Source organism: Neofelis nebulosa, chromosome 1 (assembly GCF_028018385.1).
Source record: "Neofelis nebulosa isolate mNeoNeb1 chromosome 1, mNeoNeb1.pri, whole genome shotgun sequence".
Taxonomy (NCBI): Eukaryota; Metazoa; Chordata; class Mammalia; order Carnivora; family Felidae; genus Neofelis; species Neofelis nebulosa.
Window position 1 is genome coordinate 166,866,927 of NC_080782.1, and position 25,969 is coordinate 166,892,895.

The 25,969-nt window shown below is 40.3% G+C and overlaps 1 protein-coding gene across 1 annotated transcript; it reads left to right on the forward strand.

Moving 5' to 3' along the window:
* ARGLU1 (arginine and glutamate rich 1) lies at positions 1–25,969 on the forward strand. The gene is made up of 4 exons (XM_058743077.1): positions 1–569; positions 8,552–8,777; positions 11,074–11,157; positions 25,151–25,969. The coding sequence occupies exons 1-4, from the start codon at positions 223–225 to the stop codon at positions 25,313–25,315; spliced, it is 822 nt and encodes a 273-aa protein (XP_058599060.1). The 5' UTR covers positions 1–222; the 3' UTR covers positions 25,316–25,969.

Consider the following 25,969-nt stretch of genomic DNA (forward strand, 5'->3'; position numbering starts at 1 on the left):
GCGGCTGCCATCTTAGCAACTCCTGGCGTTGCGGCCTGGTCGTCGGAGGCGGCCTTCGTGGCGGCCGTTTACCTCAGAGAGCGGTATAAAGTCAGCTGGCCGACGGCCTTCCTTCCTCCGGCCTCGATAGGACGGCCAGCCCGCGTCCAGAGGCGGAAGCGAGGGCAGTGGGAGGCGTGCGGGGCCCCAGGCCAGCGGTTAGTCACAGCGTCGCCCGGAAGGATGGGCCGGTCTCGGAGCCGGAGCTCGTCCCGCTCCAAACACACCAAGAGCAGCAAACACAACAAGAAGCGGAGCCGGTCGCGGTCGCGGTCGCGGGACAAGGAGCGCGTGCGGAAGCGCTCCAAGTCCCGGGAGAGTAAACGGAACCGGCGGCGGGAGTCGCGGTCCCGCTCGCGCTCCACCAACACGGCCGTGTCCCGGCGCGAGCGGGACCGGGAGCGCGCCTCGTCCCCGCCCGACCGCATCGACATCTTCGGGCGCACGGTGAGCAAGCGCAGCAGCCTGGACGAGAAGCAGAAGCGAGAGGAGGAGGAGAAGAAAGCGGAGTTCGAGCGGCAGCGAAAAATGTGAGCGGCCACGGGGGGAGGGGCGGGGAGCCTGGCGGGTGGGGGCCGGCGGGGCTGGGTGGGCCGAGTGGGGGCGTGAGGGGGGCGGGGGTCGAGGGGTCGCAGGAACCCTCCCGAGAGGCTGCAGCCCGCGCGAGTGGAGAGCCTGGGGCCGGACGGACCCACGAGTTGGCTGGGCTGGGAAATACCGGGGCTTGCGCAGGAAGGGCTTGGAGCAGAGAAAGCGATTTTGGCGCGAGAGCGGAGCTGAGTGCCGGAAGTAGGGGGTGGAGTTCAGAGTGGGGTAGAGGCGCTGCCTCGGCCAGTGAGGGCGTGGGATAAGGGAGCCCGTAGAAGGGATGGAGAGCGTTTGGGGCCCGCTGGTGGGGAGGGGGGAGTGGAGCCGGAAAGAATTAACCCTTGGGATGCAAATTGCAGCTGGCCAGAGCATTCTAGTACCGGGGCTTCGATTTGGCAGGGCTTCTCGGGAAATGAGACCCTGTTGGTGGTCCCAACAGTACAGCCAAAGATGCATTTTATGTTAGTGAGTTCCTTTTGTTAAAGATGTCGCGGTTGCTTTTCTTTTTTTTTCGAGCCCCTTCGGGTTTTGATTGTTTGTTATTTTTTGAGCTGCAAAAATAAAGTGCACAAACCTTGAGGCTGCAGTACGATGAATTTTGACACTTGAATTCACCTGCATAGCTATCATCCCTATCAAAGTTGCTCCGTCCTTATACTTCTCATTTATATGGCTTTATATTCCTCTGTAGCAAAAGTAGGTGCAATCCTGCGTTTTGTTTTCCCTTGTGGTAGAGGACACTTGAATATTTGCTTTTATTTTTGCATTGCTCACGTATGGAACTTAATGTAGGGAAAATCAGGATCACAGTTAGGTCCCCAACTTGAAATACTGTTGGGGTAAAAGTATCTCTGAGAGTCACCTCTCATGTATCTTTAGATCCAAGAGTAGGTACAAATAATTCCAAATTGATCATCTTTTGTTTTTAAAATGTAGGGTTTGGGTTTGGTTTTGGTTTAAGACCATAGTACCCTGATGCTCTGGGTATTCATTTCTCAAAGCCAGTTGGAAAGGTAGTGTTAGATGTGAACTGTCTGTGTTTAACCGGCCATCTTCCTCAGCCCGTCGGTATTTAGAAAGTGCACACGAGGTAGGAGAATTACCTGAATTTTCTGAGACAGATATATGTACTGATTGTTTAAGGGCTTGAAATTTTTCTGCAGTTGGCTTTGCGTTATGTAGATTTTTCCAGCAGAGTGTGTTTCTAAGGAGCAGAGTTTTTAAGATTTATGGGACTGGGGCACTGACTAATATTACAGAGGAAGCAGTACCTGGAGAGCTATTTGCTGTGTGTCTTTATTTTTCCTTTATGTAGAGCTGTCGGTGATACATATATTAACATCAGATACATACAAGTAATTGTTTTGCAACAAACCTTGATTATATAGAATCCGGGTTTTTCTGGTATAGAACAAGATCCTTAACTGTAAAAATGAACTCTCAAATAAATGTCAACAGATGAACATTTTAAAAATTAAGTCATGTCTCAGATAATTTTCCCACGTGAAAACAGGTGTCCAAAGAGAAGTTATTTGCCATTCTCTAAAAAGCTATGACTTGTAGGAAAAATAAAAGGGAACTTGGTATGCAGAGAATAATTAGAGGTGGTTAGCAAGCTGCACATGAATAGCAGGGACAGAAACCAGGGATTAAAAGAGAAAATAGGAGAGCTATATAGTTCCAAGTTGGCAGAAGCAGCAGATTACCATTAGCATTTATGAAGGGAAGAGGGGCAAAGCGAGCAGCCACCTGTACACTGAATTCTGTGTGCCGTGCAGTAGGTACTCCTCAGTACGGTGTAATGTCTTAGATAGAACACAAAGGAAACCATGGAAAGACCTAGGTTTTAGAGCCTTGGAAATGGGCCTAAGTAGTTGTGTGTCTACAGGTCTCATTCAGCTAATACGGTTCGAGCAATTAATAGTGCCAGGCACTGTGCTAGGTGCTGCTGAGATACAGATAACTGACCCCTCTCCAAGAAGCTTAAAGACTGCTAAGTGGGTACGTAATAATAGTGTGGTAAATTCAGTGATAGTGACGTGACTGTAAGAAGGAAGCATCTCAGATGGGTAAACACCTTCGTCCTCCTAAGGAATGGGTGGTAGATAGAAATGAGATTGTCCGGCAAGGCATAGGAAGGTACATGTGGACCAAAACAGAGTCCCTTCAGCCCTTGCCAGAGTAAAAGGAGGGAGGGGGGCTGAATGGCCTACAAGTGAGGTAAAAACACGGGAAGTTCTATAAGTACTAACATCATGGAGTCTCTTTAGTCAGGGGAGGTAAACAGAGGCTGAGAATCTTATAAAGGAGTCATGTTAAGGAGCTTGGATTTCATCCTAGAAACAGGAAACGTTTTGAGGAGGTAAATGGGATGAGCTCTTTTTTTTGTCACTCCCCGCCCCCCCAAAACAGCACTGAATGCTGTGTAGGATAGATAACTAGTTACAGTAAGACCACACAGGAGTAGTGAGGGGGCGGTTGTTGGAATGGGAAAGGACAGATTTAGGAAACAGTGCAAATAAAACTGGATTGGAACATAAGGGAAATAAAGCATTAATATTGGTTCTCGTGTTTATATTGTGGCTACTGCACGTTGGGCACCAAATGTTTAAGGAACTATTTGTGTGGCAGACGGTGATTAAAACGGCAGAAACCTGATAGATAGCATACAGGGAACGGTCAAGGGGAGTTTCAACTGGCACTTCCACTGTAGGCACTTTAACACTTGGGTATAGTGAGTTTATGCCAGTTTGATATGAGAGACTGAAGCCTTGAGGAGGAAACCTTGAGAGTAGATAGAACGACCCAGGTAGCGTGTGAAGGCAAAAAAGCAGTTGGCTTACGGGACTGAGAGGACCTTAGGGAATGTTTGTTGGAAGAAACCAGTGCTTGCTGGAAGCAGAGAAGACAACAGAGAGCGTAGTGTCCCTGTACCTGGAAAAGGGTCCGTGGGAGGGGAGAGACTGCAAAATTTGAATACTCTGTTGGGCTTAACTAATTTTGTGGTAATAATGGAAACCAGATTGCTTTGCTGTTTACAATTGTGAAGCCTTGAATAAATCACGTACCTGTAAGCTTGATTTCTTATTTGTGAAATGAAGATACTGGTCTTCGTTATGAAGATTAGAAATCACACATTTATGAGGCGCCTGGGTGGCTCAGTCGTTAAGCGTCCGACTTCGGCTCAGGTCATGATCTCGCAGTTCATGGGTTTGAGCCCTGCATCCAGCTCTGTGCTGACAGCTCCGGGCCCGAAGCCTGCTTCAGAGTCTGTGTCTCCCTGTCTCTCTGCCTCTCCCCCGCTCACACTCTCTCTTTCTTTCCCTCTCTCTCTCTCTCTCTCTCTCTCTCTCAAAAATGAAACATTAAAAAAAAAATGGCACATTTAAAGTATCTAGACATACTTGGCATATGATGGGCCTCCGTACATAATGTAATATAATTTACGAAATGCAGCCAGATTGAGCCTGGTGAGTTTATGAAGTGCTCTTACGAGTTATATTAATATAGTAAAAGGTAGACCTTAGCATTAAATTTTTTTTTCTCATTTCTGAATAGCTAGTTCACATGTTTCAAAATTGAATTCAGAACTTCTACCTCTTCCCTGTGTCCCAGCCATTTAGTGTGGTTCTCTCTCCTTATTTTCATATGTATTCTTTTGAAATGGCTTTGTGCATGTTGTATTCTCTGTGCATGTTGAAAAAATAGGCAGTTGTAAAATAACTTGCAGCAAATCCGGAAAATGTTAATGCTATAATAATTTACTGTAGCCTGTTATAATCTAGGTTTCAATATGCTTAGTGTTCAATTGCATGACAGGTTGAGAGCCTTCTGAATTAAAGTATCTAAGCTGAACTGGGATCTATATGAGTGATCCTTAGAGTACTTGACGAGCTCATTGTGAGAGTAGAGAACAGCTTTTATGAGCAAATTCAGTATGTGGAACTGTATTTCGGGGACACTTATGGCTTTAAGACAAAGGATAAGGGCATAAGATCTAGCTGATGTTGATAAGAAATTTATAAATTTTTTAAATGATTTGGGTAAATATTATTGCATACCTTTGCCTTTGTAGGGTACTATAGGGCTTAGATCATGAGCTTTGGAGTCTACCTAGGTTAGGAGTCCTCTCTTAGCAAAATGCAGTGACCTGGAGCCCAGCTAGTAAAGTATTCCTAGATTCTAGGAATCTAGAATCATCAGAGGTGTAACTGATGACATGGTGTATAAAGCTGTTGGCACAGTATTTGGTGCCTATTCAGTACTGAATTAATGCTGTTTGCTGTGATGTTATGAAGCACTTAGAAGGAAACTCCTAGGGTTGAGTTCATACACGTTAAAATATTTCTGTATAATATTTTAAATAATATTGCCATTTGCCATGTTCAGAGTCATACTCTGGTTTAACAGTGCTGTATTGCTGGGCCCTTACTGTTTTAATAGTTACCATTTTAAAGTTGGTGGTGACTGGAGTTTTTAAAATACCTGAAAGCATGGAGGCATGGAGAAAATGGGGACCTAGTGTTATACATACTACCATCGAAATCTTGAAGATTGTGATTCAGCCCTTTCAACATTGGCACAAATTCTTGGCAAGGGAATACATTGAGCAGAGGAGCCTGAGGAAGAGATTAGAGTCAGTCACTAAAGAACATCAGGAAAGTGACAACTCCTATGGCAAAAGTTTTAAGGAGTAGGGCACCTGGGTGGCTCAGTCAGTTAAGCATCTGACTCTTGATTTCGGCCCAGGTCATGGTTCTTGGGTTCAGGCCCCACAATGGGCTTTGTTCTGGCAGCGCAGAGTTTGCTTGGGATTTGGGATTCTCTCTCTCTCTCTCTCTCTCTCTCTCTCTGCCCCTCCCCTGCTCACACACCCATATTCTCTCTCTCCCTCCCTCCCTCTCTCCCTCTCTCCCTCTCTCAAATAAATAAAAACTTAAAGTTTTAAGGAGTGGATAGGCAGTGACATGAAATGTTTTTTATAAGATACTAATGAGCAAAAGTATTTGGGGTTTTTTTTCCCCAAGAAAGTTTCAGTGCCCCTGGTGAAGGTTAGCCTTCTACCTCTTTATCATTGATAATGATAATAAACTTGTCAGTAAAGATGAACTGCTTAATTCAATTGTACATGTGCCCATTGTTTTTCTGAATTCAATATGGGGAGAGGGGAATTGAAGCGTCACTGAGAGTAACTTTTTCAGTGCTAAATCTGAAAAATCACTTAAAATTTTTTTTTTTCTGATTGTTGCTACTAAGAATGGCAGCAACAACAAAAAATTATATTGTTGATAATACTTGTAGGGAACAGTTCTGCTGTGGTGCCCTGACCTTGCCTGTCTCCACGTGGAACACAGCAGCAAGGCTTAATTACAGTCACAGTGGTGTGTCCTGTGCTTCCTCCAGGAACAAAGGGAGATAAGCAGCCTTGTGAGAAACTCCACGAGGCCTTTTCTCATCCTCTCCGTTTCATTTGAGCTTGGGACTTTCCACTTGCCCTCCCCTCTGGGCTATAAAACCGCCGAGCTGCTCTTAGAATTGACTCCTTAGCAGCAAAACAGCCCACTGCCTATGCCTGTATTGCATGTCACCTGTCCCCTCTGGTTTGGTGTCCATGAGTGGGACCAGAAACAGCTGACACTGTGCTGATCTGGCTTTTGCTGTAAGTAATAAACTGAATTTATTTAGGCTTATTTTCTCTGTACTAAATCCAGAAATGTGACCCCATTAGCCATTGTGCTATTGCTATTACTTACAGACTGCTTGACAAAAAACCCTGAATATGTATCAGGTCTCTTCCATCTTTCCAAAATTCCTAAGTTATTTGGCGACTTTGCTAGTGATGAGCTAACCTAAAGCCTTATTCCATTCTTCTCTCTGCTTTTTACTTTTTGGACTGTTTTAATTGTAACTGTTTTACGTTGTCCTTAGAGTTGAATTGCACCATTTTTGACATCTTAAAAGAGAACTTCTTCTTAGGCTCCTTTACATTTACTAGCAAAAGTTTGTTTGTGGTGAATGGTGTATACTTTTAAAACTTTGCATTGTGTAAACTTTCCAACTTCTGCAAAAGTGGAAAGAATATTATGACGTTAATACACCCATCATCTAGGTTTGACAGTTATCAGGCTTATTTCAGCCTAATATTTTTCTCTTTGGATGAAGTAAAGAAACAAAATTTTTATATTTGAAATGTAGTTTAATTTCCACTTAAAATCCCTGCCTGGTTTCCTTGAGGTATGTCTGGCAATTCATTTTAGTGTTGGGATAGATAACTATTCTCTTTTATTGAGCTGCTATAGGTAAAAGCTTATTGAAACTACCTTAAACTGTATTTTATTGGAAGTTACTGAATAGGAAAAGGAGCATTGTTTAGATTATATGTTAGGCTTTTGTATCTTTTTAAATAAAAATCAATAATTTAGTGTTGGGAGGAAATAGTTAAGAAACAGGCAACAGTCTTCAGAATGGGATGCATATGTCTGGAACCTCGAATAAATAATTGTGCTTTTTCAAGTAGTTACTATCTCCTTGTCAGAAAAGCATAAGAGGTTATAAATGCAGAAACTGAAATGAATCAGAATGTTAAAGATACATTGGTGTTAGTATGGTATCACTGTGAATAAGTAACAGGAGTTGAGAATAAAAGCACTTGAGTGGGAATTGAATTACCCCCCCACCCCCAAAATACAGTTTAGTTGAAGTGGGTTGGGGTGTTTAAAGGTCACTTAGACACTATAAAGTCTTTACTAAACACGTAAATTGAATGACTGGCTCATACATATTTATGAGTCATCAAAAGATATAAAGGTTACAGGTTGTATTTAATTTTATGGGCTGTGAGAAAGTTGAAGCATTAATAATAATAAATTGGCCTCTTAGGATTTAGATATACTTCCAAAGCGTCTGAATTTATTATTAATTCAGTACAAATTATTGTCTCAGAATACAATGAGCTACATATGTACAATGAAATTTTCCAGTAGCCATGTTAAAGAAACGAGTGAAATTTTAATACATTCCCAGTCTTTCTTAAAATATTGTCATTTTAACATGTAATCAAAGATATTTGTAAGAGCTTTTATGTCTTTTCTTTATACTGTACTGATCTTCAACTCAGACTAGATACGTGACCATATTGGATGTCATTGGTATAAAATGTACATGGTGTCCACTACAGTGCCTTGATAAATGTCAGTATTTTCAGTGCAGAATTTGATTTTGAGTAAATAAGTTGGTTTATAATATCTAGATGGGATTAAAATAATTTAAACCGTATCATGCGTCATTAAACTTTTTATTAGAATTGTCAATATATTTTCATCTACCTTCCCACATCTTGAAGAGCTTTTAATTAAGAGTTAACCAAAGAAAGAAGGTACGCTGAAAGGTATTAGGTTCAGAACCTGAATTAAGTTGGTCTGTATTTTCAGAAAAAGCTTCATTGCCTTCACAGTCTGAATCTCTTTGAGTCTGCATTTCTTCTGATTTTGCTAGTGGGGGGCAGGGGATGAACTTAGTCTGAATTGCTTGCTACATAGTATTTTCTCCTGACTTCTCTTGAAGCTCAACCCTTAGACTGAGTGCATTGGCAAATGAGTAAATGCATGCACTTTGTCCTTTCGTTATAAAGTTGGTAACAAAAAGTAGACTTCTTGTTTCAGATTTCTTAACAGTTCTTAAAACTAATGAATTAAGCTCTTTGTTGAGTCATTTTGGATTTAGAAAGTGAAAGCTAACCAAAACATGATTTCATATTTGTTGGAGTTTCTGTATCCCTGAACATCTTGGTATTTCCTTGAGTGTTGCACCCAGATGAATTATAAAATCATAGAATCAGGCTGGATGTTTTACAGACGTTTAACTAGTTTTAATTCTTACGTTTACTTCTGACATCTAAGTCACTTTTTTCTACTTTGTGTGCTAGTCGGCAGCAGGAAATAGAAGAAAAACTCATCGAGGAAGAAACAGCACGAAGAGTGGAAGAATTAGTGGCCAAAAGGGTAGAGGAAGAATTGGAGAAAAGGAAGGATGAAATTGAGCGAGAAGTTCTCCGAAGGGTGGAGGAAGCCAAGCGCATCATGGAAAAGCAGTTGCTCGAAGAACTCGAGCGACAGAGACAAGCTGAGCTTGCAGCACAAAAAGCCAGAGAGGTAACGCTCGGTCGTTTGGAAAGTAGAGACAGTCCATGGCAAAACTTTCAGTGTTGGGTGTGCCTCCTGCTCAGTTCAGAAAGAGATGGAATACAGACTAATTCCTTTCTCATCTAAACTTAACATTGCTGCGAAAGTTAATTTTTTAGCCTGTTCAGAAGTGCTGACTGACCTCTAAAAGTTACTTTTCATAAAACATATTCAAGGATACTTTTTGATTTAACGGAACTGGCTTACATATTTGAGAAGTGTTTGAAACTTTTGCCATGGCTGCAGGACTTACATTCTTTTTTGGGAGGGTGGCGGGAGACAGGGAGTGGTAAAGGGAAAAGGTTAAAAATCCACCTGTGGTTACGTATTCTTCTTTTCTGTTTATCATTCTTACTGCCTAGACTGTGAGAGGCTTTTTGCCTTCAGTCAGATTACAAAGAGCAGGGCCTAACATTGAGTGACAGCACCTGCTTTTGATAAATAGGTTTTCTTGCTCTTCTTTTTTTCCTTCTTTTATCCCTCACCCCCTCCCCCAAATCCTGCTTCAACACAATGGACTAATTCTGGCATTCTGATCATAAGGCCCTCCCTCCATTTTCCTAATGTGTTTCAAAGAATCTTTTTAGGAAAAATGTCCAGAGTATTCATCCACTTTTTTTAGTATCTACTAACAACTCCTTTTTTTCTCTAGAGAGTTATGAAGGAACAGGTTGTCCTTGTCTGGAGTCAAGCTAAACACATGATTTGTTTTATCAGCAGCTGGAGCAGAAGTTGAAAATGTCTTTCTGTGAGACAGTAATTTGCTACTGAAGCTTTATGGCTTATTTGCACTGATTACTCCAGGTTCCTAAAACTTGTCGAAAGTCACTGAAACACTCAAGGCAAATTACTTTACAGTGCTGAGTGTCCCTTGACATAGTTTGTGTAATGAATACGAATTCCATTGGTGCGTGCCATAGAAAATCCTGTGGTTCTATTTTCTCGAACTTAAATATTTGACTCAAAATATATGTCTCCTATCATTGTTAATCTTGGCATTAGTATGGGCAAGTTGGCATCATACTAAATCTCTCTTGTTTTCCAGTAAGCTTAGCTTTTCAAGTGCATTCTCCCTTGTGCTGTCTTTAGATACACGTGTCTATATTTGGTAGCTATCACAGACTGTGCAATTGAATGTATGAAATTTTACTTATATCAGTGCTTTTAATAATGGAGATAATTTTGGAGTAATGGTGCTGTCTTGTAGCGAGTTATTAATCATAGGAAGATTTTTTTCTCTTCATTTGCTTTTTGTTTCGTATTAACAATTTTTTTTTACACGGACACAACCCTCTGACAGTCTTTCCAAATATTAAAATCATTTGAATATGTATGCTGTGATCTGAACACTGCCCAAACCATCAAGCAATCTTCATATAGTTTGCATTATAAAATCTCATTAAATTCTCCAATAAAAAATAAATTACAGAATTTTATTTCCGGACCATGCACCCCCTGGATTCCTGAATTTCAGTTCAGACTGTAGATGACAAGATAAGCTGCCTTTAGAAATTGTCAACATCTGAATGTTAAGTCCATTTTCCCCATGGAAGAAGCCCTTAGTTCCATGAAGTATGGATTACCATTTGTATTTTTCACTAACAGTAAATGTATTTTTCTTATTAATTGTTTGCCTTAGGAATGATGAATTACATTTTTTGTTCCTTCTTACCATAAACATCTGCATTCCTCAGCTCAGCCTTCCTTGTATGTTGTTTCTTTATAAATGGTTGAGCTGCTGATGCAGGTATTGCCAAGCTAACAGTACAAATCATTTTAAAGAGGAAGCTGGCGCGTATGGCAGCCGAGGAGCACACTCTGCAGGACACTGGACAAGACAGTAAATATTCAACTTTTAATGCTGATTAAAGGAGTATAGGTAAAGAATACGTAGGTATACATAATTGGTGAGACAAATATTCACTTTATTTATATTTTATATATTTTTTTTTAATTTGGTAAATACTATCCAGTTTTGTAGTTGTCCTTGTTGATTTGTGTGATATTAAAGTATTAGTAATAATTGCCAGGAAACTATCATTAGGGAGGGTTTAGTCGGTTGCTGTTTGGACTGGGAGGGATGATTTAAATTTAGTGCTAGAAACAAATTTTAGTGGCTGCACAGTTTATCATTTGTCAGACAGAAGGTAGCTATAAAGCTGCCCTCTAAGTCAGCTCAAAAAAGTTCAGAGGAAGATTAGTAAATATTTATCAGTAAAAATAAACATTTTGTTTTTCTAACATCTTAACATGTCCTCCCCTTTAGGAGGAAGAACGTGCAAAACGTGAGGAGCTAGAGCGAATACTGGAAGAGAATAACCGAAAAATTGCAGAAGCACAAGCCAAACTGGTATGTATGAAAAGCATTTTTTATTTGCTTTGCTGCTTCAGATTTTGTGGGATGATTTTGTGCTTTATCATGGACACATTTTTTAGTTCTCAGGGCCGTTTGCAGGGATTTGAGGCAAGAGCAGGAATGGTTCATGAGATTTTAGCTAGTGTCTTCCAGAGGAATCCATTTGGGGGCAATCCAGAGATTCTAGTAACTCTGGAGAACATTCTGAAATTTGCATTTAAAACAGGGCTCCTGGGAGAATTGTACTATCCCCAGTCCCAGAGTTTTTCTCTCTTCACCTCATTTACATTTTTCTGCCTGGATAGTAAAAACAAAAGCTTGGAAGTATTTAAACTCAAACGCAGCATTTCACTTCACATGAGTGACCTTGTTCCCACCCAGTTACTGGGTATAGTATGTAGGGAGTCTGTATTTGATAGTGTGCCAGACTCATAATTTCCTATTCCAAGTTTGTAATCCAGCAAGGAATACAGAGACTTAAGTAATTATGACATACGGATCTAAACGGGGGTGAGGAACAATTGGAAATATTAGTGAAGAAGAAGCCAGTGTAAGAACATTGAGGTCATCTTTTGAAAATAGAAAAATACTAATCTGTGATTGTTTCTGTTTTTCCTTCCAATTCTTTTTTTTCTTTTAGTACAAAAATCCAGAGGTTTTTGTTTGTTATGTTTCTTTATTTTTAGCACAGACTGGCACTTAAAGTAGAATAAAGAAGTAGGATAAAGTTTTGGGTGGCCTAGGGATTTCCATTAAAAATGTATATTCTGAAGCAGTCTCAGTATGAGGAAGAAAACAGAATGAAATGACTGGATACAAAAAAATCCAGGAAACAAAAGGAAGAGACAGGCATTAAAGGAAAAACTTTCTTTGCCTCATGAAAGTGGCATATAGGAATTCTACTTTGAAGTAAGAATCTAAATCAGGTGGAAGGGAAGTTACTTAGGATGAACGGAGAATGAGTGCTAGTTCGTGCCCAGGAATGGAGACATGACCCAGGAGGGACTCTTGGTTCTAGACATCTTAGAAAAGTTTTGTTTACTTAGAAATGTGTTGAGAAGACATTTGCTGCGAAGTCATACTGTCACATGAAGGATGAAAGCAAGTTGTAAGCTCTCGTTAAGTGGTTTAGAAAAAACAAATTTTGTGACTGTTTATAAGGGCACAAAAAGATCTGAGTTGGTCTAAGTAATTCATTGACAGTGGATCCCAATGAGAGTAGGGGTGAAGGAGGATCATAAATAATGTGTCCCGTAATTGATAAGAGTGTAAAAAGTTAAAACTATGGTCCAGTTGGTTCTAAGGCATAATCTTTTAAGAGGTGGTATGCCCCAGATAAAAGCCAGTACTGGAAATATCAGTAACTTAATGCAACTTAAGTAAGTAACTAAGCAACTTAATGAGGATGACACCAGGATTCTTCATGCACATGGCCATCCTGGTTATTGTAAAGGTCATAGTGAAAGGGAGGGACTTAATCCTGCCTTTCCCAATGAAAAGACCTTAAAATCTGTTAAGGTAGAGCAAGCACTATGAAAGTGAAATGGATGAGGAGTCATTCTGAGGTCTGTCCCTACCTGCTCATTAATGAGTACGTGATCGTGCTTTTTTAGTGATGCTAAGAAGAAAATCTCAGTTCAGGTAGGAAGAAGGAAGATGGAAAGTATGAACCTTCATTTGAGTCTTGAACATTGAGCTTTTCTGAAAGGTAAATACAGTGTGGTTTGTAGGGCCTGGATGTTTCCAGAAGGGTGGAACAGTATAGCTGGTATTGAAAATGTTGTACCGGCATCACGAAGTGGGGGGAATCCCTCTTAGACCGTGGTAAGAGATTGGATAGCGTGGTGACTTCAGTTTTGGGTGGCCTGGAATGCCGGATTATGACTCCTAGAACAGTTCCTCCGCTTATGCCCTGCCAGGATCCCTTCTGATCCCAAGGTAGCTGTCTGGTGCCTAGGGAAACTTGGCGCTTTATATTTCTTTTGGCAGTTTTCTTTGTTTACCCACACACAAACCATAAAAACATAACTTTCGGTGTGTCCTTACTGGGAAAAGATCAGCAAGCTTATTCTAGAGCAGTGCTTCTCAAGTGGTGGTAATTGGCCAGTTTTTGTTTTTGTCTTTTAATCCTAATTTGTCTCAGACTATGTTTGCAAAATACAATTAAGATGAATTACTAGAAAAATGACATCAAGTGGCTGTAAAAGCTTCTAAAACACTCCTGGTTTCCACATATCTTGTTATGGATCCATTATGGTTTGCAGACTATTGCTGATTCATGGATCATACCTAGACCAGCACTGTTCTGGAACATTGGGATTTGGCAGAATAGACTGTGCATTGCATGTTATCAGTACAACTTTCGTGAAAAGATATCTTGGAGAAAAAAAGAGTTTGCATTTGAGACTGTTTGGTAAGAATTTGCACATAACTCATTTGTTTCCTGTGCATGACAATGTTGGAAGCTCGAGAAATAATTGTCAGTATTGGAGAAAATTTTTATTTGTTTCTGTTGGGCATCATCTATTGCAGGGAAACTAGCACATCCTTTGTGTAGGAAAAGACAGAATGTTACTGCATAAAGATGCCAGGAGCGTACGGAGACTTTCGTTTTTGTCCATTCCTCATCCTCTCAGTTTTCAGCAAGTTCTTTCATCTTTTCACACATTTATTGGGAGATACTACTGGAATATATTCTTTTTAAAAGAATAGATACTTAGGGAAATATGCCCATGTTGTAGATAGCACGGGACTTTTCCTGAGTGTGTCAGTAGTGCTGGTTTATCTTGTTGAAGCAACAGTTGTTTGTTTTTATGACCTAATAAATATGTTAGAAATGTGGACCGGTTCATTGTATAGCAAGAAGAATGGGATGCATTCTTAGCTTCTAGAAGGCAAGGGGAGAAGAGGGAGCAGCCAATCCATAATCCATATTGTTAGGTGTAAAAAGCAATTGATAAGATGTTAAGTTCTCTTAAAGTATTTAATGTACTTATTGTGGAGACAAGGACAATTCCAAGAAAAGTTAATAATACGAAAATACTAAGTAGTGGAACGGGTGATGTGTGATAATTGACATCATTGCCCAGGTCTCTAGGGAGACCTGGGAACCTTCCTGGAAGAGATCATGTGAGCTGGGCCTCCGTGGATAGTTAGAAATTGCACTTACGATGGGGACAGGAGTGTGAGGAAATGAAGCAGGGAAAAAGCCTCTTGGGGCCTTAGAATAAAGGCAAGAAAGAGTGTGTAGGTGCTCTTGGGATAGTGGGATGGGCCGGAGCAGTGAACCAGCTTTTTGTGTAGTCAAGAAGGTGGTGAGGTAAGTGATGGTAGATGAGGTTCGAAAGCAGATTAAAGGAGGGTGGGGAGAGAAGGTTCCCCAAAGGGTATTTCTTAAACATTGTAATCTTGAGAGAATAATACAAGGATTTCTTAGAAGTCGGTAAAGAAGACCAACTCCCTAATAGAAAAAGAAAAGAGACTTAAAAGAGGATTCACTCACACAAGTGGAATGGAAAAGTGCCTTCATAAATTCTTGACAATGTAGCAAAACAAAGGACTCCCCTCCCCCCCCTTTCTTTTCCTCTAATGCTAAATACCAGTAGAAAAAGACTTTTTTTCCCTCATTAGCACCAACTGTTGGCAAGGATAAGGTAGAAAGGGACCTTTTTATGTGGTGATTTGGGGAGTTTAAATGGCTGTGACCATTTTAGAAAATAACAGTGAATCAGTAAATATCAGGAGCCTTTAATTAATTCTGTGTCTAAGAATTTTATCTTGAGAAAAGTGAATCAGATACAAATAAACTAATAAAAAAAGCTTTTCCCTTTATTATTTAGAATAGTGAAAATTTCACAGGTTTTTAGATCACTTATACAGTTGGTTTTTCTTTAGTCAAAGTATTTGTTAATCCAGGGGAAGTAGCTAAATGCAGAACGTACGTGTACATTATGATCCTGCTAATTTGAAAAGTATATTTGCACGGTTTAGTAGATGGGGAAAAAATGCTAAGAATCGTTATCTGTAATTGGTACACTTACATGTAACTTTATACTTTTTTCTAGTTTCTATATTTTCTACAACTAACATACATCACTTTCATGATCACATAAAAATAATTAGTAGAGAAAGTAAATTTAAACCACACTTTGACTAACTTTTAAGTAGGTCCTTATGACAAAAGTTCAAGGATTGATCACAGTAATGACTGTAATAAGGAATGTATTAGCTTAGCCCCATGGGCTCTCTCATGTAGAATTCATGTTAGGTACTCTAGACCAGGAGTAGTTTTTGCTCACATCCGTTCCAAATTGTTTGTCAAGATACTTGATTTTATCTGTCCAAAAGGAGGCAAAAGCATATTAACCAACAGACATGCTTGATGAATAAAATCAAGGAAGAATTGACACGTGTCTTGGCTTGCCTGGACTTGGCTTTTTGGCAGATTGGTGTCTAGTTCTGCCTGACTATTGGCAGTGCACCACTGTCTTCAGATATTTGAAAGGGTATTGTTAGTACAATGGAGATTTTTGATTTTTTTTAAAAATGTTAAAAATAGTACTAAAAAAATTTTTTTTTACTCCTCTTCACAAAAGTTTTTTGTGATGTGCCTGGGAAAAGCCCAGATACTGTTCTGAAATGTGTATGAATCCTACTTATTTAGAAAGGGAAATATACTAAGAAAAGTGATAGATGTTGCTGTGGAATTCAGTGTCCCTGAAGGAGGCTAGAGCTGTAGGAAAAACATGACCCTCAGACTATCCGTGGGTGGATGAAAGTGGTAGTCAAATGTAATCTGGTTAATTTGTGAGTAAATACTGAAACTATAATAAGAGTCAGACGGACAGTTTCTAATAAAATTATAAACATGCTGATAAAAAGGAAAAATTGATTTTAACTAGGAAACATTGTTTGGAATTTTTAAAATATATGCAAATCATAAGTTTGAGATCTACAGTGTATTTCCTCTCTTTAATAGTAAAAACAGTTTCTTTGTGGTGCTTAGGTGGCTCAGTTGGTTGAGTGTCTGACTCTTGATTTCGGCTCTGGTCATGATCCCAGCCAGGGTGGTGGGATTGAGCCCTGCATCTGGCCGCATGCTGACCATGGAGCCTGCTTGGAATTCTCTCTCTGCCCCTCCCCTTTGCACCCGCACTTATTCGATCTCTTTCTCTCTCTCTCAAATTAACAAAGAAAAAAATAGTTTTTCCTTACCCACTTGCCAAATAAGGAGATTTACCATGTTCATCATGCTTAACGCTTTGTACCTCTCTCTTTTGAGAAATGAAAAAATTGTACCATGTTTGGAAGTTGATTATATGTGAAATGTGTTCCGCATACTTAAACCAGAGCTCACTTTGCAATTAAGAGATATCTCTGGAAAATACCTCCCTGCGCTCCTCCCCCCTCCCCCCCCCCCATACACAAAGCTATTTGTGTATTCTGTGTCCTGATCTCCTGTTACTTTAGTAACACTAGTTACCTTGTGTGGTCCCAAAAAAAGAGTCTTTGTGGATATGATTAAGTTAAAAATCTTGGGGAGTTTATCCACTATGCCCTAAAAGCCATTCCACATAACCATTGTAAGAGGAAGGCAGAGGGGGCTTTTACCACAGTACACACAGGAGAAGCTGAAGACAGAGTAGAGAGAGCTTTGAAGATTCTGGCCTTGGAGACTGGAGTGATGTGGTCAGGAGACAGGGAATCCTGGCAGCCACCAGCAGCTGGAAGAAGCAAGGAATAGACTCTCAATCTAGAGCCTCCTAACGGAGCGGGCCTTGCTGACACTTTGATTTTGGACCAGTGATACTGATTTCGAACTTCTGGCCTCCAGAATAGTTTTATTTTGTCTGGACCTACCCAGTTGATTACCTAAAAATATGGAAGTAGTTTTGGAGTTGGACAGTTAAAGTTTGGAAGAAATCTGAGGCACATGATAGAAAATGCCTGGACGGCCTTAAAAAAGACCGTTGGTAGAAATAGGGACTTTAAAGGTGCTTCTGGTTAAGGCTCAGAAGCAGAGGGAGAGGATGTTACTTTAAACTAGAGAGAAGGAGGTCCTCCCTGTATAGTGGTAGGAAACCTAGTAGTGTCCTACAATTGTGTGGAAGGTGGAACTTCTACGTGTTGAACTGGCATATTTAACTAAGGTATTTCTAAGTGAAGTGTTGAAGGTACAGTCTGGTTTCTTCCCCTGGCTGTTGATAGTAAAGTTCAAGAACAGATAGAGGAAAGAACAGATAAGTAAAATGGAATGAGCAGTTAATGTTTGGAGAAAATTTCAGCCCATCTAGATTACAAAAGATGCTATAAAGTCAGGAGGATTCCTGTTAAAAAACTGCAAAGAAAGCCAAGGCTGTGGCTGGACAACCATTTGCTAGGGCTGAAGAGATTATGCCTGTGACTCATAAGTTCCTTCAGGCACTTTAGTAGCAGACACCAGGAGTAAATGAGATTATCCAGGAAAGATCTGTTGGGGAGCATCTTGTCCAATGGCCTGCCAGATTTGGGAGACCCGCAGGGTTTGTGAGGATGCTGTGTCAGCAGAAGCACTGCCAACTTGGACCGAAAAGGACATGGGGAGGACACCGTGATGAAGGGCTCGCAGACTCCCAGCAGACTCCACTCGTATAGGAGAAGGTGACTTGAGGACAGCACAGAGAAATTTGAAGATTGGAGCAGTGCATAGACAAGCCAAGAAACCCTGGCAGCCTTGAAGAGGCCAGGAACAGATTCCCTCTGAGAGCCTACAGAAGGAAGGTGGCCCTGTCCACACCTTTAGTTCCAGTGACACTGACTTTGGACTCCTTTGCTCCCAGAGTAAATTTCTGTTCTCTTAAGCTATCCAGTTTGTGGTAACTTGTTACAGTGGTTACAGGAAACTAATACAAATAGAAAAGGAATGGGGCATTTATAATAAGTAGAGTGAGCACATCTAAGTTGAGAGAGCACAGGACTGAGTGATATATTCAGTTAATAGTGATGTATTTACACGTTTTAAGAGAGACAGGGACGGCATGGTGCCAAATGTAAATGTCAATTAAATATTTTAATTTGTAACGAAGTGATGGGGAGTTAATGGAAGAATGTTTAGTCAGGGAGAGGCTTGTTTTCAACTGATAAGGTAAAAAGCTCATTTAAGAGTGTGTTAGTGTATTTTGGGCAACAGTATTTGGAAAATGTTCTGGATATTACTGAATTGGCCTTATATAGTGTGAGTGAAGGACAGAAAGTCAACCAGAAACCCACTGAAAGCCTGTCAGAAGATGGGGCTGGAATTGGTAAGGTGGTAGGAGAAACTGTAAAGAGAGAGTAAACCTGGTTGAGCGATAAAAGTGCCCGGAGGAAGGAAGAGGAGAAAGAAGAGGAGAAAATGTGGTGTGGGAACCGGAGAAGATCTCATGCTGACAGCCAGGTATCAGCAGGCACTTGAGAAAACCTCCACAAAAGGGAATGAGTGACCAAGGCAGACAGAAGCACTGACTTGAAAGAAAAGAGAACTTAGGGTATAGAAGATTAAAAGAACCACATCTGGATGAATTCACGTTAGGACACAAATACTAAAATCCTGAAGGTATGAGATTGGTGTTTGGGCAGTATTCTTAGAGTGGTCTCTGCTGAGCCCTGGAGGACACTGATTTTTGTGTCGAGTATCCCGTACCAGTCTCGGCTATCAGTTCCCTCTTGAAGCAGTTGTGTCCACTTTTAAGTAATACGGGATCTTGGGAGATGTTCTGTAATGTTGACGTTCCAAAAATATATTTAAGATTATAAAGGTGTAGCAACTGAGGAATTGCAAAGGAAAGGGGCTAGAAGGAGTGATACGAATTCTCTTTATATGGTAGCTAATAATATCCTATAGCATACACTGTAAACATTAGGTAGCAGAATAACCAAATTGCCATTGGGGGGGGGGGGATTACTTTAATTTTTTTTTTTTAACGTTTATTTGTTTTTGAGACAGAGACAGAGCATGAACAGGGGAGGGGCAGAGAGAGAGGGAGACACAGAATCTGAAACAGGCTCCAGACTCTGAGCTGTCAGCACAGAGCCTGACGCGGGGCTCGAACTCACAGACCGTGAGATCATGACCTGAGCCGAAGTCGGATGCTTAACCGACTGAGCCACCCAGGCGCCCCGGGGATTACTTTTTTAAAAAATCCTGGTATGTTATTTTTTTTAACCTTGTACGTTAATAATTTCAGAAAACTTTACTGATCCGTAATTTGTTAAGGGTCAGAATTAATTACTTCAAATTTCTTTTTAATGTTTTTTTTATGCATTGTTTATCTAGAGTGGGATAAACATTACACTTGTTACGGGGGGAAGATGAGTCAAAGAATTAAAGTTACAAATGGCAGAGTTTAACAGGATGTGTGTCTGGGAAGTTTAAAATGCAGAAATCCACATTTCTGAGTGGTGGCATGATTTCCTAATTGTAACATTTTTTCATTCTTGCCTGCATTCCCGTAATCACTGCTGATAACAAGTAATTCTCTCTTTGTAATTTTAAGATTTCGTAAAATTTCATACGTATTTTTAGTAGATTTCAGCATCCTTATTTGCTGAAAACTGCTGCTAGGGATCACCCCAATGTACAGTTAGAGACCGTGTAGGTGGGGAATGCTTAGAAAGGTCCAATTGTAATAAGGACACTGGGACCTCTGGGTAGAAGAGGGGGGAACAAAAGGTACTGGAAGGGGTAAATAGACTCTTCTAGAATGGTATACTTTGCTTTTATGTATTTTATCTCACCCGTCACTCTTCCCAGTGAGGTACAGGGTTGAAAGCCACCTTTGTGAGGGTCCTGGACTTAATGGCTAAGAAGGCCCACCCTCTTTTCATGGCTCTAGTATGGTGGATGTTGGCTTTCTCTTGGGCCTCCGTGACGTCCATGTGTAATCCTTGTAGGAGAGCTCGGTATTGTTTTTCTGTATGAATACATGTGTACATCCCCCCGCCCCCCCTGGAATAGTTCTTTCTTTTGCATGCATTTGAAACAACAGAAGGGTGGAGGAGTAGTGGATATTCCAGGGGCATTGGGAAGGAAATGGCATATCAGATTGCAGAGGGGGCTAGGGTTTAGAATACCTAGCAAATAAGGTGTAGGGTCAAACTTCACAGATGGATGGGGTAGGAAACCAGTTTTTCATCATTTGAGAACCACTATATTAAAATTGATCGTTTTGGGTTTTGCTCGACTAGTTATTTTGGTTTTGTTTTTTTTTTTTTTGTTTGTTTTTTTGGTTTTTGTTTTGTTTTGTTTTGCTCTGGTGTAATTGAATAACATTTATGCTTAGTTTAAAGCTATAGTGGAACAAAGTATAAACATTTGAATGTAAAGACAGGATATTCACCTGCTCACTTCATTTTTAAAAGTCATTTCATTATCAGGTACTTCCAGTAGGCACTATATGCTCAGCACTAAGGGAGAACCAGAGAGACTGCAGCCCCTCTTCTGCACACATGCACTTCCGTCTCCTGTATTTGTAAACCTGGATGACATTGAAACTTTCTTTACCCAGTCTAATTTCATTGGTGCCTGGGTGGTGGCACAGTCTTGGATTTTGGTTCAGGTCATGATCTCGTGACTCATGAGTTCGAGCCCCGGGTAGGGCTCTGTGCTCACGGCTCGGAGCCTGGAGCCTGCTTCGGATTCTGTGTCTCCCTCTCTCTCTGCCCCTCCCCGACTTGTGCTCTGTCTCTCTTTCTCTCAAGAGTAAATTAACATTAAAAAATAAAGTCAATTTCAGTGCAGAATCAGTATTTCCTGTTAATGAAGGAAACTAGTTTAAAAATCTTGTTCATTTTAATTTAGGTATGTGATCACATCATTCAGATTTATTTTTTAGAAAAATAAATGGTTCTGTCTCTTTTTTTCCCCATCCACCTACTTTTCATTCCCATCTCCAAAATATATATTCAATTATGGTTTTTGTCTATTTTTCCAGAGTTTAAAATGCATATTTTGGCAGATACAAACACATGTATTTTTATTCTCCCCTTTTTGCAGAGAAATAGCATACTATACATAACTATTTGGGACTTTGCTGTTCTTACTTAACAGTATAACTTGGGGGGTTTTCCATTTCAGTATGTAGGGATTCCTATTTTTGTGTTTTTTTTTGTTAACCACACAGTATTTTTTTTTTGAGAGTGCGCATGTGCGCTCGTGAGTGGGGGAGGGACAGAGGGAGAGAGAATCTTAAGCAGGCTCCCACCCCAGCTCGGAGCCTGGGCTTGATCTCATGACTGAGATCATGACCTGAGACAAAATCAGGAATTTGACACTTAGCTGACTGAGCCACCCAGGTGCCCCTGCACAGTGTCTGTTACATAGATTTTGCATAATTTAATAGTCCCATATTTGGGAATTTTGGATTTCTCCAGTCTTGAGCAAGCTATGTTGCATTAAAAAACCTTGTTCAATTTTGCATGTTTGCAAGTGTTATTTATAGGATATTCCAGAAAATTAATTTTCTGGGTAAAAGTATTATGAAGATAAAATTTTGGTAAGTAGTGCCATAGTACTCTTCATAAGCTAGTATTTCGTATTTCACTTTTGAATTTGTCAATATGATACAGTGAAAAATAGTGTGTAATTTTAATTAGATTTCTCTTAAGGGTGAAGCTGTGATGTTCAAACTCTTCACTCTTTAAGGATCTAATAATCTGCTTCGTTGAGGGCTGAGTTAGAACCATAGGCAGCAGTGAATCTGGGTGTTTATATTGGTAAGGGTTTCCCAAGCACATGGACACAAAGTAAGATTCTTTACTATTCTTTGATTGAATTGTACTTGCCAGGCTCTTACCCCAAATGTGTGATGATTTGTTAAAATTGGGCAAAGTAATTGGCATATGAATTTATTACTGAGGATGAACAGAAGTAGGTAATTCTTTTCTCTTGTAATCATCAGTGAAAGTCTAAGCACGAAAGTGGAGATTTGAGATGGATGTACAGGTGGGACTTCAGTAGGAGGAGAGAATGGCAGGAGTGTAGGAGAAGCGGAGGCAAGATAGAAAGCAAGCATAATTTGAGATACTAGCAGACACACAGTTGGAGCCAGATTATAGAACGTCTTAAATAGTGTGCTAATTGGGGAAGTTAGGCCATATTCCACACCTGGTGGAGATCACTTGGGAGCATGAGAGAACAGAAAGATGTTCCCAAAACTGGTAGTGTTCTGTAGGGTGGATGGTGGATGAAGGGCAAAGACTGGGAATGAGGAAACCATTTCAGGTCTCTAAGAAGATGTGGGGCCCTGTGCTGGTGTGGTGGCAGTGGAAATGGGAGGACAGGCTCTAGATGAGAGAACGTAATGGAAAAGAATATAAGGGGAGGATTAACAAACTGGCTATTTGCTTGTGTCGGGGAAGACAGGATAAAGCTACAGAATATGGGTTGCAATAGAGAAGGTAGTAGAGAGGGCTGATTTATTTTAGGGTTAGTTTTGAGGATGCTAAATCTTAGACATGTTGAAGAGCTCTCTCTCTGTCCTGTAGTGTGCTGTAGCTTAAGAAACGGAGCTTAGGGAAGAGGTCTGAGAGAGAGATCTATTTCACCTCTCCATTGGAGTTTCCATTTGGCCTACTGACCCAATTCCCACTTTTTAATTTGTTTTTTATTTTTTTAATGTTTATTTTAGAGAGAGAGTGCAAACGGGGGAGGGGCAGAGAGGGAGGGAGGCACAGAATCTGAAGCAGGCTCCAGGCTCCGAGCTGTGAGCACAGAGCCCAACGCGGGGCTTGAACCCACAAACTGTGAGATCGTGACTTGAGCTGAAGTCAGACGCTTAACTGACTGAGCCACCCAGGTGCCCCCAAATTCCCACCTTTTAATTCTTATCTTCCTCCCATTTGCCCTTCACTTGATTTCAGTGGATTTGTCCCACCATCTGTCTTCTGCCTTTTAGTCTACACCCATACCATCTTAAAGTAAAACAAACCTCTTTGTGTTACTTATGTATTTAAATGTCAGGGTTTTTTTTTTTTTTTTTTAAACATTCTATGCTGCATACCAGAGTCCATCATCTTTCCGGTGTTCTGCTGAAAAGCCTGTAATTCAGTCACATTGAATGTTACTATTTCAGAATAAAAAAAAACCTATCAGTGGAGACAAACAGAACTGATCAGGGTGGAGAGCCTTAAATATTTTGTTTTTAAAAAAAAAATGTTCAGTTGGAGAGAGAGGGACAGAGCATGCACGTGCGTGGGGCAGAGAGGGACAGAATCCCAAGCAGGCCCCATATTGTCAGTGCGGAGCCCTATCTCAGAAACCAGAAGATCTTGACCTGAGCCAAAATCAAGAGTCAAACACTTAACTGAGCCACAGACACCCGGAGCCTTAATGTATGTTTTGAACCACCACTGTATTTTGTATGAAAGAATATGTGGGAAGAGAAAAAAAATTTTAAAGACTTCAAGTGAACAGAAGAATGAATAAGGAAGTCATTGAGAATTGGAGTTTCTGACCATCTAGAAAATAATTGTAGTAGAAAAATAATGGAGATGGAAGTAGTGACTTTAAGACTTGACTTTGGAAATAGGAAAGCATTCACAGGATGCAGTGAGTGTTTTAGGATGAAGATCAAATAGGAAAGAAGGGACCACAGTGATCACTGAGATTTAAAAATTCAAAGGGTTAGAGCAGGTTTTCTCAACCTTGGCCACATTAACATTTGGGAGTGGATAATTGTTGTGGGGGGCTGACCTGTGCGTGGTAGGATGTTTACCAGCATGCCTGTCCTCTGCCCACTAAATGCCAGGAGCCACTCTCCCGTTCGTGACCACCAGAGTCACCAGCACACATGGCCTAATGTCCCTTGTGCTGGAGGGGTAGACTTGCACCTGGGGGGTTGGGGGAGTAAGGAAGCAGACCTGAAGGAGAGAGACCATGAGGAGGGAGAATTGGAATGGCTGGAATTTTTTGGTAAAGAGGGGAAACGTATAGACAACACAGGAAGCGAGTTGGTTACTTAAGACTGAAGGAGTTGAAGTCACCACAAAAGTTAATTATTCCAGTGTCCATTTGAAAACGAAAAGCATGTTATAATCAGCGGGTGAAAGGGGTATTTAATTTTTTTCACTCCAGAGAAAGGGGTCTTTAGTATTTCTTGATTGCATATTGACAATATAATGTAGCCCCAGCAGAGGTTTTTTTTTTTCCCCTGTAACTTTTTTTTTTTTTTTTTTTTTTTTTTGAGCTTATTTATTTCTTTTGAGAGAGAGAATTCCAAGCAGGCTCCGCACTGTCAGCACAGAGCCTAACTCGACGCCTAAACTCAAACTGCAAGATGATGACCTGAGCTGAAACCAAGAGTGGGACGCTTAACCAACTGAGTCACCCAGGCACCCCTCCTATAACTTGTTTTTTAAGTTTATTTACTTATTTTTTTTGAGAGAGAGCAAGCATGCAAACAGGGGACAGGCGGGAGTGGGGGAATCCCAAGCAGGCTCTGAGCTTTCAGCCAAGAACTCCACTACCATGAGATTATGACTTGAGCTGAAATCAAGAGACAGATGCCTAACTGACTAAGCCACCCAGGTGTCCCTCGTGTAACTTTTTTATGTCTTTCTAATTACAAATCTAGTTCTAGTAATTGGTAGAGAACTTAACCGTTTGAAGAAATCGGTGCCTTTGTTCATAACTGACAATCTGTTAATCTGATTCACTGAAGATGTGGATAAAAATAGGTACTAGGACAAAATCTATACTGGTTTCAAGATATGATTTTTAGAAATTTCCATTTTCAAAATGTGCAAGTGCTTTTCTACAATTTTTAAATATATTTTTCATAAAAAGAAAGAATAGGCAGAATTAATAAGGAGTTCTTTTCTAATTCCGCTATAATTTTTCCTTTATCAATTTTTGTGTGAGTTTTATTAAGCATACTGTAGTATGTATGTTCCTGTGTCACCTGATTTCCCAGTATTACTAATGGAAGACCTGAAATTCTTGGAAGTTTTAATGTTTGCTTTTAACTTTCAGGCTGAGGAACAGTTGAGAATTGTTGAAGAACAAAGAAAGATTCATGAGGAAAGGATGAAACTAGAACAAGAGCGACAACGCCAACAAAAAGAAGAACAAAAAATTATCCTGGGCAAAGGGAAGTCCAGGCCCAAACTGTCCTTCTCACTAAAAACACAGGATTAAATTGCAAACTCTGAACTTTTTACGAAGAAAAATGGAAAAACTTTGTATGGTAGCTTCATGTTGAAGTGGTTTTTGTTTTGTTTTGTTTTTGTTTTTTGTTTTTTTTTTAATTTGGAAAATCTGGAAAAGTTAGCTTGTTCTAATAGGGGCTCTGCTCTGCATTCCTTTCCCCCCCTTAACTTCCATTAAGTCAAATCCTTATCAGATCATTGCTGTCTTCTAAAGAGGGATCTATTTTTCATCTGTTTGGATTCTGTAGTATGGTCTGAAGGAGAGCAGATCACTTGGTAAACTGGATGGTCTGATAAGGTTTTTACTGACCCATTGACTTCAGAGTTCTACTCTGTCTATTACGTCATAATGCTGGTTTTGCTGACTTTTTGTTTTTTTATATATTTATAAAAAAAGAAAAAGTTGGTAATTGCATTGGAAGCTCCCAGGGTGTTACTGGACCTGTGTGGTGTATTGTTAAACCAGTGTCCTTGATGCTCCTGATACAGGTAAGGAAACAGTTGGTCAGCTCTGGCACAAACTATATATACAGTTCAGTATTGTCTCTGTTCAGTTTGTTTTTATTTCATTGACAAAATCAAACCAGCATTCCCCATTGTGTAAATAAATGATTTTGCTGAATAAAGTAAAGTCTTAAATTCA